Below are 17,331 nucleotides of genomic sequence, written 5' to 3' on the forward strand. Positions count from 1 at the left end.
GGTGAGAGAAAACCTGCTTGAGAAAAGATGTTCCTGGGTCTTTAACGTTCTGAGGTCGGCAAAGTCGTTGGCAACTTCACCTCAGTTTTTTTCTTATCATTGTGTTCGTTCTTTTTAAAGTCAAACACTGAGTTTATAAGAGCCTGATCCATGAAAATTGATTAAAATTGATCCATGAAAATTAAATTGATCCCTGCCCCATCATCTTGAAAAACACATCACATTAAGAGCATGTACTTAGAGCATGGGACAGCAGTGGCTCAGTGCTTCATGTAGGCTGACTACAAACCGGAATGTTGTTGGTTCCATACCCGGTTCCACCTGACCAAGTGTCGAGGTGTCCATGAACAAGACACCTAACCCCAGGTGCTCCCGATGAGCTGGATGGCGCCTTGCATGGCTGACACCGCCATTGGTGTATGAATGAGTAAATGAATGCGTGAATGTGATACAATATGTAAAGCGCTTTGGGAGCCATGGGTCTGTTGAAAGCACTATATAAATGCAGTCCTTTTACCATTTTACTTCACATCATTTTGAGACATGGTGAGGAATAATCGAATGGTGAGGAATAATCTTCATAAAAGATTATGAAGTGTTTACTGTACCTAATGCTATCCCACATAGTATCACATCAATAAAGCTTTTTTTTTTGTGCAAATTTCTGCTTAGATGCTATAAATAGCATACAGTAGCCTAACAGTCAAACATGTTGTGTACAATACTTAGTGTAGCCATTAAAAACATATTTTGCTTCATACTGATGTTTAAATATTATAGCCTAATGTTATTTTTATTTAATCTATGTTGATTTATGAAGAGTGCACAGCATGAGGAAGAAATGACACATCATAAGATGTGCTTTATATCGGGAGACATGGAGTGGGTCAGACATGATTTTAACCACTTCATTAAGTTTTGTTTTGTAGAAAGCATTTATTTAAAGTGAATTTGGTTTTGTATAAATTGTATCCTAATTTTAATCACTTTTTCATCAGCTAATTGCCTGAATAAATAAGCAAATATAGCAAACAATAGCCTTTAATGGGCGCTGGCACAATCATGCATTGCACAGTGTGTCTTGAGGATGTTTTGTGTTTTCCCCAAAGTTTGCTCCTTAAGCATTTGTAGATTATTTTTCATTTTATCACGTCTCTATAGTTTTAAAGGACTTATTAGCAAAAATCCCACACATGGATGGTCTCAGGATGCTTTACTCAATGAGACTGTTGCTTAAATGTGTCTTTCAGAACATCAAACTGACAAGAAGGCTGGGCTTAATCAATGTCAGTAGCAAAAGGGTTCTGGAAAAGGCGGATTTCTTTAGCGTGGACACAGCTCACAGAATCACGCATCAAACTCTGCCTTCTGCATTTCCACCGCTTCCACAGACTTTTCAGCTGATAGGCTTTGTATAAAACGGAGATGGGTGAAGTCTTCCTTTTGCACCCACAAGCTGGGCAAGTTTCACATGTGGGAATACACGTCACATATTCATTTCCCCGTGCCTTGGAGCTGCAAGTTGAGGCTGTTCAACATTTCTGTCACATCTGTTTAAAAGGCGAGGTCCCATTTCCATTACATTCCATGTCGATCAGCTCTGGGACAGTTTTACACTTTGTCAGACAAAAAGGCGTTGGTTTTAGTTGCAGCTTGTAAAAACACCTCAACTCTGCCCCAGCTTAGCCATCAAGCTTCTTTGTGGTAAAGCACATCTCCATGGGCAGACTCTAGCTTGGAGAGAAAGGCTTGGAACTGCCTGTATTTAAGTGTATCTGTATGTCTTAGTCTGGGGGTTGTACATGCGGACAGACTCACCGCATCTAAGACGTCTTTCTTTTACATTTACATGTATGCATTTGGCAGACGCTCTTATCCAAAGCGACTTACATTGCATTCAAGGTATACATTTTACATTATTGTCAATTCTTGCTTTCCCCGGGAATCGAACCCATGACCTTGGCATTGCTAGCGCCACGCTCTACTGGTTGAACACGAAAGCTCCCTGTAAAGGTCTACAGGAAAGCAGGGCACAACAGCACTTATAGATTTCTTGACAAACTCAGCATTAACTAATGGCCTATCGCTGGTTGCAATCAGTTTAGCTACCTGAAAGCTAGCTTGAATGGATGACTGGTTCAACTGGGTTTGGTTACAAAAAAAAAGGTCCACTTTTGGTTAAATACCCTGCAATCTGAATCAACTTGTATCTTTCCCAACCGTTTGGACGTTTTGTGGTGTCTGAGTGTTTTTTTTTTTTTTGCTCGGGTGCACCCGGTCGATCACGATGGAAAGTTATGATGAATGCACCATTCTGTTGGTGGGTTAATCTAACAAACAATTATGCTATGTTAGTACTTATTATAGTTAAGAACTAAGGGAAATGTAATAGTTAATAACTAAGGAAAAAGTGTAGTTTGAAAGCCAACCTTTATTATCAAATACAGATATGGTATGATTAAAACATATATTTAAAATTACATTTCCAAAATATGTCTCTGGAATTGTTTAGAGGGCCGATCCAAATGTGGAGGCTGGCCATATTCGGCCTGCTGGCCGTAGTTTGGGGACCCCTGCAGTAAATGGTTCTTTCATATGAAATATTCTTAACAGTGATTTCTTTGTATATGAGGCTACTTGATGTAAAGCAATTTTGGCTGCTTTGGTTATCCTTGATATGCGAGAAAAAACCTCAGTGGTTCTTGTGCATTCACCAAGTAAAGTGTTGAGCTTTCATATTTGACGTGTGGTTTATAATGTTTTTATGTAAAAAAAAAAAAAAAAAAAACTAAACTAAATCTGTTCTATATAAATAAATGGTGTCTCTTCAGCAGGCTTGGATTAAAATACTTGATCAATATGGGTTACATGCAACAAATGAGTGACTTAATCAAGTATTGTATGATGTCTTTATGAAGCTTAAACATTTTAATTTTTCAAATGTTATATCGCCATTTATGTTTGAAGATGAACAGACGTTCTATGGGATTGGATATTAGATAAAGTGGGGCTTTAAAATTCAGATATGCAAGGAGAGTTGAAGTTTCCAGGGATTTTTCATTAAAGATAATTAAAGAAAATCATACAGAACCAAAACCGTAACAGCTGTGTATACACACAAAGACAATAACCTGAGGAGTGTAAATACACAAGGATAACGATAAACCAAACTACACATGTGACAAACTTAATCAGTAACTATAGAAACAAATGAGGATGTATTTGGAAACCTAGACAACAAACAAAACAGTAACTAAAAACAGGAAATAAGAACAGATACAACAGGTTGGTTGGAGAGATTATAATGTTCCATTAATTATCAACACTATTGTAAGATATCAGGGGATGTTGTGTGCACACATAATTATCAGCAAATACATTATAATGAAACCTCGCAGCATTTTCGCAGCACATTTTCCAACTTCTATTTACGGATGATAGATGCCACTTCTGTACCCTTCCCCAGATCTGTGCCTCCATATAATCCTGTCTCGGAGGTCTATAGACAATTCCTTGGACTTCATGGCTTGATTTGTGCTCTGAAATACACTGTTAACTATGAGTCCTTATATAGACAGGTGTGTGCCTTTCCAAATCATGTCCAATCAACTGAATTTACCACAGGTGGACTCCAAACCAGTTGTAGAAACATCTCAAGATGATCAGTGGAAACAGGATGCACCTGAGCTCAATTTTGATTTGTGATTTTGATTTATAATTTCTTTATAAATTTGCAAAGATTTTTCACGTTGTCATTAGGGTGTATTGTTTGTAGAATTGAATAATGAAAAATAATGAATTTAAGCCATTTTGGAATAAGGCATAAAATGTTTTGGAAAAAGTTAAGTGCTGTGAATACTGTATGGATGCACTGTATACATCTTTTAAAAATACATGAATGTAGTATTGTTAAAAAGATACATATCGATACTGAATCACTTCCAATAATTTCCCACAGAATAGACGCAAGATACCAGCTGTGCTTCCTCTCTTTCTCATCTCTCCAACAGCGAGTTACACACAAACCTGCCTCCCCTCACCCACTCGTTTGATTTGTTCCAGATTAATATTGTTGTGGTTTACAGGGCTTGAATTTCGACGTGGGATTGTATATTGCATATCATTTTTATTCATTCTCATTCATCTTGAGTTCGTTTTCACAGCTTACTGTGCTTAAAGGTTTACTTCAGTGATTAGCATATGGCTTTGTATCAGTAGAAACCAGTGGCGGCTACTGGTCTGTCAGAGAGGGGATGCTCATTTTCGGCCAATTGTCTTATTTATTTAAAAGTAAATTCTGCCCTACGTTCCTTTTCAAGAAAATGGTCTTTTACCCTGTGAATGAATGAACGATCTAAAAAAATATTAAACTCTGTAAAACTGAAACAAGGAATGTGGTGTATAATTGTGTGAAATGTATGATGAAAATCAAGCAATTTCGCCAAGCAAATATCAAAGAAATAGGTTGCAGCAGTTTTTATTTCGACTGAACTTGAGAAATCCGCGATGGGACTGAGAGCGAATAGCTTCAGTGATTCCTTATGGTACAGAATCGCTGTCAGTCAAAAGGAGATGCAGACCCTCCAATCATCACGCAAAAGCTCGGAGTCCGGGCCAGCCCACTCCCCATTCACTCCCAGAGACGCTGAGCGTCCGTGGGCGGGACATAATCGCAGCGTTTATCCAATGACCGTCTAGTTTCGAAGCACTGAAAAAAACCGTTCAAAGCAGCCCCATTGAAGTCAATGGACGCTGGGCTTCAATAGGGAAATGCACTGTGACGCTGCAGGAATGTATGAGAAGGAAATCGAGTCAGCCGACCTGCTATAACTGATTCTGAACGAACTCGTCTTTGAGATGAACGTTTTCTAACGCATTTTTAGTCAATACAATGTTAATATAATAGTACATATTTGACCATTGATTTTGTGACATTATAAGGGAAGCCGAGCTTCCCTTGCAGTCTTAAAGAAATCGCCACTGGTAGAAACCCTGGAGTATATTCAAATGATTGTCCTTCCCGTCTCATATCCCCCTGAGACAAGAGATTTATGCATTTTATTTCTGGAAAAATTCCTCAGATGACGCAAATTAACAATAATTGCGTCATCAGATGAATTTTTGGCCAAAGGCTGAAGACTACAGCCAGCAGAGGGAGACATTTCCGAATGTTTTAAACCCACGCATGGGGGATGGAGATCACACTCAGAGCTTAGCTCGCTGTTGCAGGCATTCATATAACTGAGAAATGTAAGTGTTTTAACTTCTCAAATTAATTTCTATGATAGTTAAGCTTCCAAAGGCATGAATTGAAAATGCGCCAGATTGTACACGCATTGTGAGAGTGGAGAGTGGTTGCGATTACCTCAGCTCTCATCACGAGAGCTCATTCATGACAGTAAATGTAATCTGACTCCTGCAGCGTTAGTGCTGTGACACTCGCGCGACGACTCAATCATTATATTGAACAGACACATTCAGTATTTACTTGTAGTGTCGTTTCTCCAAATCAGTCACAGTAATCCAGTAGCGGTGACTTTGGGAATGGCCTCACACAAGCAGCGAAGCATTCTGGGAATTGTTGTCTTTCGTCCCCATGAGACAAAAATAAATTTGCTGTCTTTTCTCAGTCTAGAAGGCACCAAAATCAAAATTAATTTCACATTTCTACTACATTAATGACCCAGTTTAAATACAGATTCACCTTCCCAGCGCTGAAGTACCCCTTTAAACAGTCAAATACACACAAAATTCCAGTCTTGGCGAGAGGGTAAATGCATGTGTAACTAGAATATTAAAGTGACAGCCTAATATATCTGCTGCCAAATTATGAGATAATATTAAACATTTCTGTATGGAAGTTTCCCCCCATGGTGTCGATGTCAAAATTGTGGCCAGTGAAAATGCTGAGTGGCCTGTTAAGCCACAGTGGTTTTAAAAAAAAAGTGAATGTCAAGCCCTGGTAATTGTGCTTGAGCATATAGTTCTGTGTCATATTATTTGTAGGACTTGAATGTTATCAAAGTCCTTGAAAGGTTGTGAAATTTGTTTTATTGATATCCAAAAATATCCTACAGTGATTAGATTATCAGTGGTGTAAATTAATTTTAATAGGCAGCAACAGGTTTGAACCAGTTGCAGAGGATTTTATTTTCATTTAAATTTAAGCAGAATGCATTATTGATTGGAGAGGGCATTTGATGATCTCAAATCTAGCTAAACTACTTTTACAGTGGGTTTAAATCAGACTAACTAAAGAAACATCCTGAGATGGCCTGTGAACACAGATATATAAAGCAGTGGATAGTGTGGAATATTTACTTCAAAGGTTTCTCTGATGTTTGGTTAGACTCGGGTCAGAAAGCGTCCTTGAAAAAGTCTTGTTTTGTTTCCCCACGCAAGCTCTTAACATCAGAGCAATGATACGAACATAAATCACAAAACGTAACGTGTGCCTTTAATCTGCAAGACAGCCATGTTTGATCTCACAGACTGTGGCTTCAGCTTCAATCAAAGCCAGTGAAGAAAGATTCATTCTATCATTGGCAGCACTATGACGGTGCACACATACTCTGATATGTGTAGGTCTATGCCAGCAAAAGAAAGTGTTTGTCCTTATTCGCTACGGTGCTTTAGCACATTTTTGTTTCTGTGTGGTGATCATGGTTCAGTAGAGCAACGCCACACTTTGTTGTCTTGAAATTAAATGTTAAAATGTTTTTTTTTTTTTTTTAAATGTCTTTCAATGTCTGATTTGTAATACATTCTGAACTCTTTAATATTTTTATCTCATCTTGAAAATAAATTCCTTGGTTAATTAATTGACTTTTAAGTTAAAGGTAGGATAGGTAGGAATTGGTTAAAAAACTTTTTTTCCAAATTTGTTTAAACTTTCTTTATATATCAATACATAATTAAAATGTAAGTACTCTGAAAAAGAAAGTATAAAAAAATGAGTGTCTGTTGACCTCTCACGACAGTTATACTGTAATGAAGATGAATTTTGTGTAAGATTCATAACATATACTGTGTTTTGCATGTAAGAGTTTCCATGATGAAAGCATTGTTGATTAGTAGTAGCTAAAGCTAACTTAGTTCTAAAAAAAAGTTCCTGGATGTGGTGTACTAGCTTTTACACATGCATTTTGTTATCTAAAGTAGAGCTGCAACTAACGATTATTTTTTCTGTCGACTAATCTACCGATTATTTGTTCGATTAGTCGACTAATCTAACGACTTATTTTTTTACCCTTTGAAATTTTTCAAAATTCTGTGGCACCCCCTCACATAAGTTACGCTAGAGGTGTAACAGTACAGACTGCTCACAGTTCGCTTTGTATCTTAGTTTTAGGTTCACGTTTCAGTACAGTTCGGTATTTGCTATGCTCAGGGGAAAAAGGACTACTGTCAAATGAAAATAAAGAAAATAAGAAATGATAACTTAAATAGAAGCAGCAGCACAAATAAATACTATTGAGCAAAGATGACTTGTGCATTAACAGTATCTACAAAGTTACAGCGCTGAAAGTTCAATGCAAACAGAGATATTGTCTCTTAAAGTTACTGCAGTATATTGCCTACAAAAACGGCCAGTTTGGACCACAACAAGCTTCTTTTCCGGGTTGGTGACATCATAAACCCTTGCTAGTCACCGCAGATGTGACTTCTGCTTGTAATGGAAAGGAGCGTGGCATTTCTGGACAACCTGTGCTTGGCTCTTCAGCCAATAAAAATACATGAAACTACATTTGGCCATCTAACCAATCTAAGACCATTGCGTTTTTCGGAGGGATGGGCTTCATAGAAGCAGAAAGCAAATGAGCCATTCAAAGGACAGTGGAGACAGCGGTGTGGAATAAAGGTAAAATATAAGAAAAATACGGCGTAAAAAAAAAGAAAAAGTATTAAGATGTTATACTGCGCCAAACACAACCAAGCCTAGAAAAAAAAACACAGAACCACCCCTTAATTATCCAACAATTGTATTGGTTGTTTATGAGAACTGAACTGAGTTGGATGATGACATCAATTTTTGCAGAACTGCTTTATAGATTAAATGAACTCATTTTATAATTGATGATCTTCGCAACAGAACTGAATCGACACTAAACTGACTGTTAAGTGGGTGTAATTGCCCATTTTTAGAAATTATTTAAAAGATCATTTTAGTTTAGAAGTATTGCTACTGATATTGACAATACTGGCCTTGAAAATATCTGTATCGAATCGAAAAGCAGTATTGTCTATCTCTCAAGGGTGCCAGTACACTAGACATCACTTCAGTCATGCATTTGAAAAAGTGCTGTGTTAAGTTTGAAACCGCGTGGGACTGGATTTTGAAAGGTCAGCGGATGCGTGCGGACCCTCCCACCACTGCACATTTTACATGTCTCCCTCATCAAACACACCTGATTCAACTCATCAGCTCATTAGTACTGACTGTAAAATCTGAAGATGGTGGGGCTGATGAGGGAGACATCCCAAGTGCAGGGCCTCCAGGACAGGTTTGAGAAACACTTATCAGTCATGAACAAATGGATCAGAGGACTTTTGTTCAAAGACAACTGTGCCAAACATTTATGCCCTTTGTTGCCTTTATCTCAATGAAATGCTGTTTTGAACTGCCCGACTGTAATTTCAAAATGTATTATTGTTGCACAAGACTTTTTCAGAAACATGATCAAAAACCAAACTTTTGATCTGTACTCGCTATATAAACCGAATCTTTGCAATATGTTGAATACTAAGCATCACAGAGCTGTTTGCAGTTTAAATTTGCAGTGTTTTAAAATATATATATTTCCAGTTTACTGTCAAAAAATAACATGTTAATAGTTAGGACTATAGGCATGGCCTAGTATGAGATTTTGGCCGCATGAAACCATAAGCAAAAATATCACATTGTCACTGTATCCCTGATATTGCAATTACAGCTCCTATTTTTAACTTCTAGGAACGAACTAAAACTTATATTTTATTTTAAGCAACACTGTATATAGAATATGTGGAACAGTCGTAAACACATGTCAGGTTAAATTATTAAATCAATTAAAAAATTTTTTTTGTAAAAGAACAAAACAAAACAAAAACAAACCAAACCAAACCCTCTAAATAAAAAATGCAGTCACTTAGGTGAGCCTAAACCTGTAGCTCAATAAGGTTTTTGGAGATATGCTTACTATTACACTTTTCTTTGATGATAACAGGCTTCATCACTGTCTTTTGGCATTCGATGCCAGGAGCATCTGTCTACTGCGAGCACTGTACAACAAGCCTACTGCTGTTCCAGAAATCTCACAATCATTTTGAAAGTGGACACCCCCCCCCCCTCCCATCTCATCACTATGTGATGAATAAGTGATTTTTCAGGAATGTTCAGGATTGCTTGATTCTTCTTCACTTTTCTCTTTCTTTTCCAGCTGTGAGAGAATCCCTGTACAAGATGCCTGCATGATTGTACAGCTGAGTCAACTCTTTGAATTTTGAGCACTTTGGCTAGAGCTACATTTTTTTTATGGCCAAAACAGTAAAGCCAAACACGGGATAACCCTTGAAATGCTTTTTTCATGTTGGTTGCATTGTCTTTTGTGATGCTAGACAAACTCGTCTTTGTAATGCTCCACTTCTGTAGCATGTTTCCAGAAGGTTCTTAGAAAAAATATCCAGATGGACTTAAATTCCTGATCTGGAGTGAGGAAATGCACTGTAAAGCTAATGTATGGCTGTCTACTACCACCACCGCAGGTCCAAATAACAGTAGTTGCACCTGAGCAAAGCTGACTCTTGTGTAGATCTTGGGGATTTCATTTTTTTTTTAAATTCTTGACAACACATTAGCCCCTTTCACACTGCACGTCGGACCCGCAATATTCCCGGAACATTGCCGGGGCGCCTTCTGTGTGAAAGCAACCACGTCCCGGAATTGATTACCGAATTGAACCCGGGTCTGGAACCTAGTAACATTGGACCCCAGACGAGCGCTGTATGAACAAAAGCCAAAACTAATGCCGCAACGTATACGTAGTTATCGTGCGACTCCTAGAGCTTGTTTTTTCAATAATACAACCCTGCAGTGCCAGAAGAGCTAGTCGGTGTTTTAAACGCAGAGAGTGTTCGTATACAAAATAAACTAAAATTAAACAAGCAGAAATGTGCGCAATCTGAACACAAGTCGAGACCACGGAGCTCCATACTATCCGCGCTGAAGCTGAGATCGCTCGCCATTATACATCACATCCGGATGTCACGTGTCAACTCGACCCGGGACCGTTACGGGTTGTGTGTGAAAGCGCACACATTACGGTATTTCGCTGGCAGTGTGAATGGACCAAATCTAGCGGCCCGGAAACGAATGCCTGGTTGCATTATCCGTGTATTTACCGGAATCGCAGTGTGAAAGGGGCTATTGTAAAGTGGTGCTACTGGCACTGACAGTCAGACTGACAGAGGCTTGTGAACAAATGTTCATTATGTGTTTCAAGGCCTTATTACAATGACTTAAATAAATACTAACTACGCACAAACTTTAATTTGTACAATGAAAAATGTATTGCATTTACCTGTATTTTTTTTAACTAAATGCAATTTTCCCATTGCTTTCTTTCCTGATCTCAGGTATCTTATCGTGCCAACCAAGGAATGACCCACTTCGCTGTGGTCAAGATAGCAGTGATTTGGATTCTGGCCTTCCTCCTCTACGGACCGGCCATCTTATTCTGGGAGCAGCTGACAGGCTGGAGTCGCGTGCCGGACGATGAGTGCTTTGCTGAGTTCTACTACACCTGGTACTTCCTGCTTTCTGCTTCAGTGGTTGAGTTTTTTTTGCCTTTTTTATCCGTGGCTTTCTTCAACATCAGCATCTACCTCAGCATCCGTCAGAGGAGACTCGGCAATAAAAAAGAATCCTGTTCTCCAAAGAGGCAGGATGCTCTGTACGGGGAAAAGACGCGCATGAGCGTGCGCATTTACTGGAACTCACTGACACTCAAAAAGACAAGCGCTGCAGACAGCGAGAAGCGCTCGGAGAACACCGGTCTGTCGATGCGGTGTGTTCAGCGCTCGCGTCTAAGGCAGGACAAGAAGATTGCTAAATCTTTGGCGATTATCGTGTGTGTTTTCGCTGTGTGCTGGGCGCCGTACACTCTGTTAATGATTGTGCGAGCGGCGTGTAGAGGAGACTGTGTGTCACACCACTGGTATGAGGTGACGTTCTGGCTGCTGTGGCTGAACTCGGCAATCAACCCGTTCCTTTACCCACTGTGCCACAGCAGCTTCCGTAGGGCCTTCATCAAGATCCTGTGCCCACGCCAGAGGACCACCATACCCCTGACAGACCATCCATCCAGCACACACAGATAGTCTAAATGATCCAAGGACAAGCAAGCACGCACTGAAAACAGTGTATGAAAAAAAGAGTATTTAAGTGCCTATACATAAGGAATGTTCCTGGTTCAAAACAAGTCTGTTAACTCTTTCCCCTCTAGTTTTAGCCATGGTTTTCATTGCCCTCCAAATATATTGTTGTATGAATATCTGAGCATGCAATATATCAAAAGAAAGAACAGATCCTCTTTATTCTAGCTACATGCATTCTTTTTTTTATTAACACTTTGAATGTTGGCAAGTTTCATAAAAAAACAACATTTGGAGCAAAAAGCTGAGAAAATCATGTTTTTATCAAAGACTACATCCAGATCAGATTCAGAATGATGATCAAAACACAGATGGAGTCATCAAAGTCCATCAAGCCTCACAGTCCTATAGCTCGTCCAGGGCAGACATTTAATTCAGTAACATTAGGCATGTTTGATTTATTTGCTGTTTAATATTGATGATTGTGTTATTTTACATATGCATCTGCTTGCATATGATATTGCTAGTTTCTGCTTCTTTTTCGCTGTGTTTTGATCAGGAGATTCTGTACTCTTTCAGATGTGTAAAAGCGCCCCTTACTATATAACAGTGAAAACACGCCATAAATGTACGTCAATGGTGGGGAAAGAGTTAATAACATTTGTGTAGCATAAAAACAACAACAGTAGGGCTACAACAGGGCCATGCAGTAAACATAATTCAGTAAAAAAAAAAAAAAAAAAAAAAAAAAAAACAGCCACTATACTTTAAAGGAACACTCCCCTTTTTTTGAAAATATGCTTATTTTCCAAGTCCCTTAGAGTTAAACAGTTGCGTTTTACCATTTTTTAATGCATTCAGTCGATCTCTGTATCTGTCGGTAGCCCTTTTAGCATAGCTTTGCATAAATCATTGAATCGGATTAGACCATTAGCATCGTGCTAAAAAATGACTAAAGACTTTCAATATTTGTCCTATTTAAAACGTGATGCTTCTGTAGTTACATTGTGTACTAAGATCAATGTACAATGAAAAGTTGTGATTTTTGTGAATTTTTATGACTAGGATCTATTATCTCATTTTTGTGTAATAATCTCATAACTTCACTGCCATACAGCAGAATCAGCCGTGAAATTATATTACGCAGCACCTGAAAGTAGTCCCCAGGTAACTTCCAACGTGACCGGCACTAAGTTTGTGTCGTTGCAGACAATGCAGAGTTGCAGCCGGCAAATTAGGTAGTGGATTTACCTGTGCGATTAGCCGATTAGTCGAAGGTGTACTCTACCATCATGTTTCACAGAATAAAAACGAAAAACAAGGAACGAAACAATCAATGGTTGGCTGCTCTGAACATAGATCTAAAAACACAGGTAGATTCAATCAAGAAATTGCGTTTTTGCTCAAAGCATTTTGAACCAGATGACTATTTGGAAAACATGGACAGTGTTACCCGTACCACGGTACAGCATCTAAAAGATATGGCCAGACAGGACGAAGTGTATCTTCACCCATGGCTGTAAGTATAACATTATTATTTTTAATTAGCTTGAACAACCAGATTGAAAAAGCACTGCTGCTGTCTTTAGCCAATGTTACATGTGAAGTGCAATCACCCATCTGGTTAATAGGTTATAAAATATAAGTAGTTTTGTTGTAGCGTTCTGGTGTATAGTCTGGTGGTATAGTTTGATTAAAATAAACTTGTGGAATTGGCGGTATTGTTTATCTACAGTTTCTATTGTTTTGGATGTTTCGGAGCGGATGCAGATGCTTATTTAAAGCTACACTGTGTTATGTTTCCCCCCATCTAGCTGTGAAAAGGTATATGACCATCCACTGAATATTAGTTCCTGTTACTCTCAATTCCGATTTCGTTTTAACTGCTATGGTGGCCGATTTAGTCCAAGATTAACATGGCTTCCAGTTTAACCTCGTCCTGAGTGTTCCTTCAAGTGATGAGGTTACTTTAAAAAACTATTATAATTTGCAGTTATTTAATTGTTCAGTTAACAGGTAGGTTATGACATCTATATAAAATGAATAATAGTTTTACGGTTTCATTATTTTTTTACCATTTCATAGCTAACATCAGCTATCAGGTTCCCAGATGAATGCAAGCTAATCTTAGTAAAGTAACTTTTATCAGTGCTATTGTTATTCTGTATATTGTACGTCTGATCAGCCACATGTTCTTGCCTTTCACGTTTTAAAAGCGCATCTTCAGTGCAACTGTTGATCGGGATATGGTTCAGGAGCTGCACCAAAGTAAATATCTTCTGAATCGTCTCTCACAAATGTCTCCATGGTTACAAGACATGCTCTGTGCAAACAGGTTGTCATGTTGGTTATTTTGACGGAAGTTAGTAATACCTTTTATGCCGCTGCACCCACAGTACGGCAGCAAAGTTCCTTGATTATTACGCAGGAATGAAAGTATAGTTCCTAGCCATATCGTTCTAGAAAATTAAAATGTATCATTTTCCGTTGATCTTAGAACACGGTGTAACTATAGAAGTGTCATGTTTTAAATAGGAAAAATACTGAAAGTCTTTGTCTTTGGTTATTTTTGAGCACTGATGCTAATGTTCTATTCTGATTTAATGATGTACTAAGCTATGCTATACGTCTGCCCTCCAGATACAGAGACCGGCTGAATGGATTCGAAAAACAGTAAAGCGCAAATCTTTAACTCTAAGGGACTATAAGGCTATTTTCAAAAAAAGTTCTGTTCCTTTAATATATGTGTTAACTTAAGGCTGGTGTCACTTATGAACCTATTTTCACTACGCTGTAATGACTGCATGGATTAGTAAACCCATAAATTCATACACCAAGAAAAGTAGTTGCACTTAAAAAATGCATTAAAAAGTATTTATATAGGGGAAAAGATACATTTTTATTTTTCATTTATTTAATGGGGTCATGACATGGATTTATTTTATTATTTTAATGTTCCTTGAGGGTTACTTATAATGAACTATTAATAAATAGTTATTTCTCGTGTCATGAAATTGAATCAAGAACATTCCTATAATGACGATATACAGGATGATAAATGATGGTAAACTCATGATGATCCTTATCAAAATGGGTCCAGTAGGAAAGACTAGAGATTGTAACACCAAGGTCAGGTGTAAGTGTGCCAGTTCATGAGACAAGCTACAGCCGTGCTGTCATGGTGTACAGTATGTATAGTTTTTGTTCCTGGTGTCACATGTGTCAAAAATGTATATTTAAATTAGCACTGATATCTTAACGATATAATTTTGATAGAATTTAAACAACACAAATCGTAGATTATAATTTCAAGTAAAGTTTACATTGCGTATATGAAAAAATTACAGGTAACACTTTACAATATGGGTGCACTAATATGCATTAGTTCATGCTTAATTAATGCACAGATAATCATGAGTAAATGTATAACTAATGGTGAACTAACCCATTTATTAATGATTACTGAATCAGCAACTAATGACATGGTTAATGGATTAAGAAATAAAATTGTTATTAGTTAAATGTCATAATGTATTAATTCTTTAATAGCATATTAACTAATAATTTAAATTAACGTGTTAATTACCACAACGGGTCAAAGCCATGCATTTCAACTTCCAGTTGTCTGCTTTAATTTATCATTAGCTAATGATTTATAAAGGTATCATTATGTTATGACTACTTGTTGGGTCATTAATAGCCATGTGCCCCAACAAGTAAAGTCACAACATAAGGACAACTTGCATTGTCTTTGCATTAATTAAGCATGAATTGTTGCATATTAGTGCACCTGAAATTCTACTACCAGAAATACACTATACAAATACATTTCTTAATCACTATTTGGGTCTTGTAAAAATATGCTTAAACCAAAATAAAGGTAATATTGGTTTGCAAAACCCTTTCTCCAAAACAGACAATGTGAAAGTGGCAACATATTGCTGCTGTCACTGCTGCAGTTCAGAAATTAAATGTCTGGTGAGTGGCCTTAAAAGGTTAATGCTTTTTGAAAATAACATACCACCTCCACTAGACCTAACTGATAACGTTAAATGTTGTTAACACTATATTACTCTTATGTAATTAATGAATAACTACACAGAAACAACTGAGTAATGCAGTATTATAGGGTTAGTTCACCAAAAAATGAAAATTATCCCATGATTTACTCACCCTCAAGTCATCCTAGGTGTATGTGACGTTCTTCCTCAGACAAATACAATCAGAGTTATATTAGAAATGTCCTGGCTCTTCCAAGCTTTATAATAGCAGTGGCTGTTGGGTCATTTTTGAAGTCCATCAAAGGCAATCTATCATCATAAAACTGCTCCACACGTCTCCCGGGGGTTAATAAACGCCTTCTGAAGCGAAGCCATGCATTTGTCAAAACTTTATAAAGTAAATGATCTAGCTCTTTCAGTTATGCTTATCAGACGTAGGCGCGGGCCCTACACTTTTTCCGTAAGTTGAATACGGAAGGTGATTCGCCAGAAGCTAGATCATTTACTTTATAAAGTTTTAAATATGGATATTTTTCTTACACAAATGGATCGCTTTGCTTCACAAGGGATTTATTAACCCCCCGGAGCCGTGTGGAACAGCTTGAGCTATAGCTTTCCTATAGCTCAAACAGTAGAGCATCAGAAGGTCATGGGTTCGATTCCCAGGGAAAACAAGAATTGATAAAAATGGAAAAATGTGTACCTTGAATGCAATGTAAGTCGCTTTGGATAAAAGCGTCTGCCAAATTCATAACTGTAAATTATTACGGTCATATGCACTTTCATGGACAACAAACGAAGACCCAACAGTCACTGCCATTATACAGCTTGGAAGAGCCAGGACATTTTTAATATAACTCTGATTTTATTCGTCTGAAAGAAAAATGCCGTATACACCTATGACTTAAGGGTGAGTAAATCATGAGATAATTTTCATTTCTGTGTGAACCAACCTTTTAACATTCTAATAACTACTATTAACTAACAAGAAACTCTTATTGTTGAAAGAGGTAGTTCACTATTAGCTAATCAGTCATTTTTTCATACCTGCCAGAGGACTACGAAGAACTACTATATACAGATTCATAATAAATGTGAATAATGCATTATATACTGTATAATTAATTCTAAAGTGTGGGTCATAGTAACCTATTAGTAATTAATCAAGTACTACTGAATTCTTTAGAAGTAATTAGTGATTGTTTGGATTCATGTTATATATAGAATGCCGCAAATATATTTGCACAGTGTTGCTTATGATAATGATCTTTCGGTGCTACATCCTCTAATATTTTAATCTAAAGCCAAACAGGCTTTATTCAAGTCATTTCTGCTTCATGCACGTTGCTTCTATCTTCCGCTAAAGACATAAAGCGACACATTAAGAGCTGCAGACGATGAGGTTATTTTAACAATAGCAGAAACACGTGAGAAGAAAAATAGATACTTTTGCTAAAACACTGCAGAAAACGAGAATGCCATAAATATTAATTATTTTCATCAGTCATACAGATGATGGTTAGAGAACTTTAGACGTTTCGCTTTTTTCCATATATTTAGCATAATTAATAAGCGTATTAAGAACATTTCATAATAAACAATGTTATAATTTTGAAAATTATTTTGAGATGGTTAGGAAAAAACTTTGAAATTACTGTGCTCACGATGAAAGTTTTGATTATTAGATATATAATATTAAAAAATAGCCTGATAAAACATCTGATCTAACCTTTTATATTCATATCCAGTTGGGAGAAATATTTACTTTATTTGGTATATAATGGTAAAAAATCTTAGGCATCACTGTTTTGGCTTTTGGGGCTCAAGATTCTCATTTCTGATGGCTATTTTGAGTGTTTTTCTTTTGGAACTGTTGCAAAAAAGTTTTGTCCGAACCTCACCTGGGAAGGAAATATAGTGACCGGACCTCTTGAAGCTTTAATTGAATACCTCTGGTCTAAATGTATTAGTTGCACTA

General features: G+C 37.4%; 1 protein-coding gene across 1 annotated transcript in view; it reads left to right on the top strand.

Moving 5' to 3' along the window:
- The window catches only part of LOC137089647 (histamine H3 receptor), a 52,644-nt gene extending 41,021 nt beyond the window's left edge, over positions 1-11,623 (top strand). The window contains exon 3 of the mRNA XM_067453213.1: positions 10,615-11,623. Within this exon, the coding sequence (XP_067309314.1) occupies positions 10,615-11,358 (744 nt within the window). The 3' untranslated portion in view covers positions 11,359-11,623. The remainder of the gene's footprint in view (positions 1-10,614) is intronic.
- Positions 11,624-17,331: the final 5,708 nt, after the last annotated feature.

Source organism: Pseudorasbora parva, chromosome 9 (assembly GCF_024679245.1).
Source record: "Pseudorasbora parva isolate DD20220531a chromosome 9, ASM2467924v1, whole genome shotgun sequence".
NCBI lineage: Eukaryota > Metazoa > Chordata > Actinopteri > Cypriniformes > Gobionidae > Pseudorasbora > Pseudorasbora parva.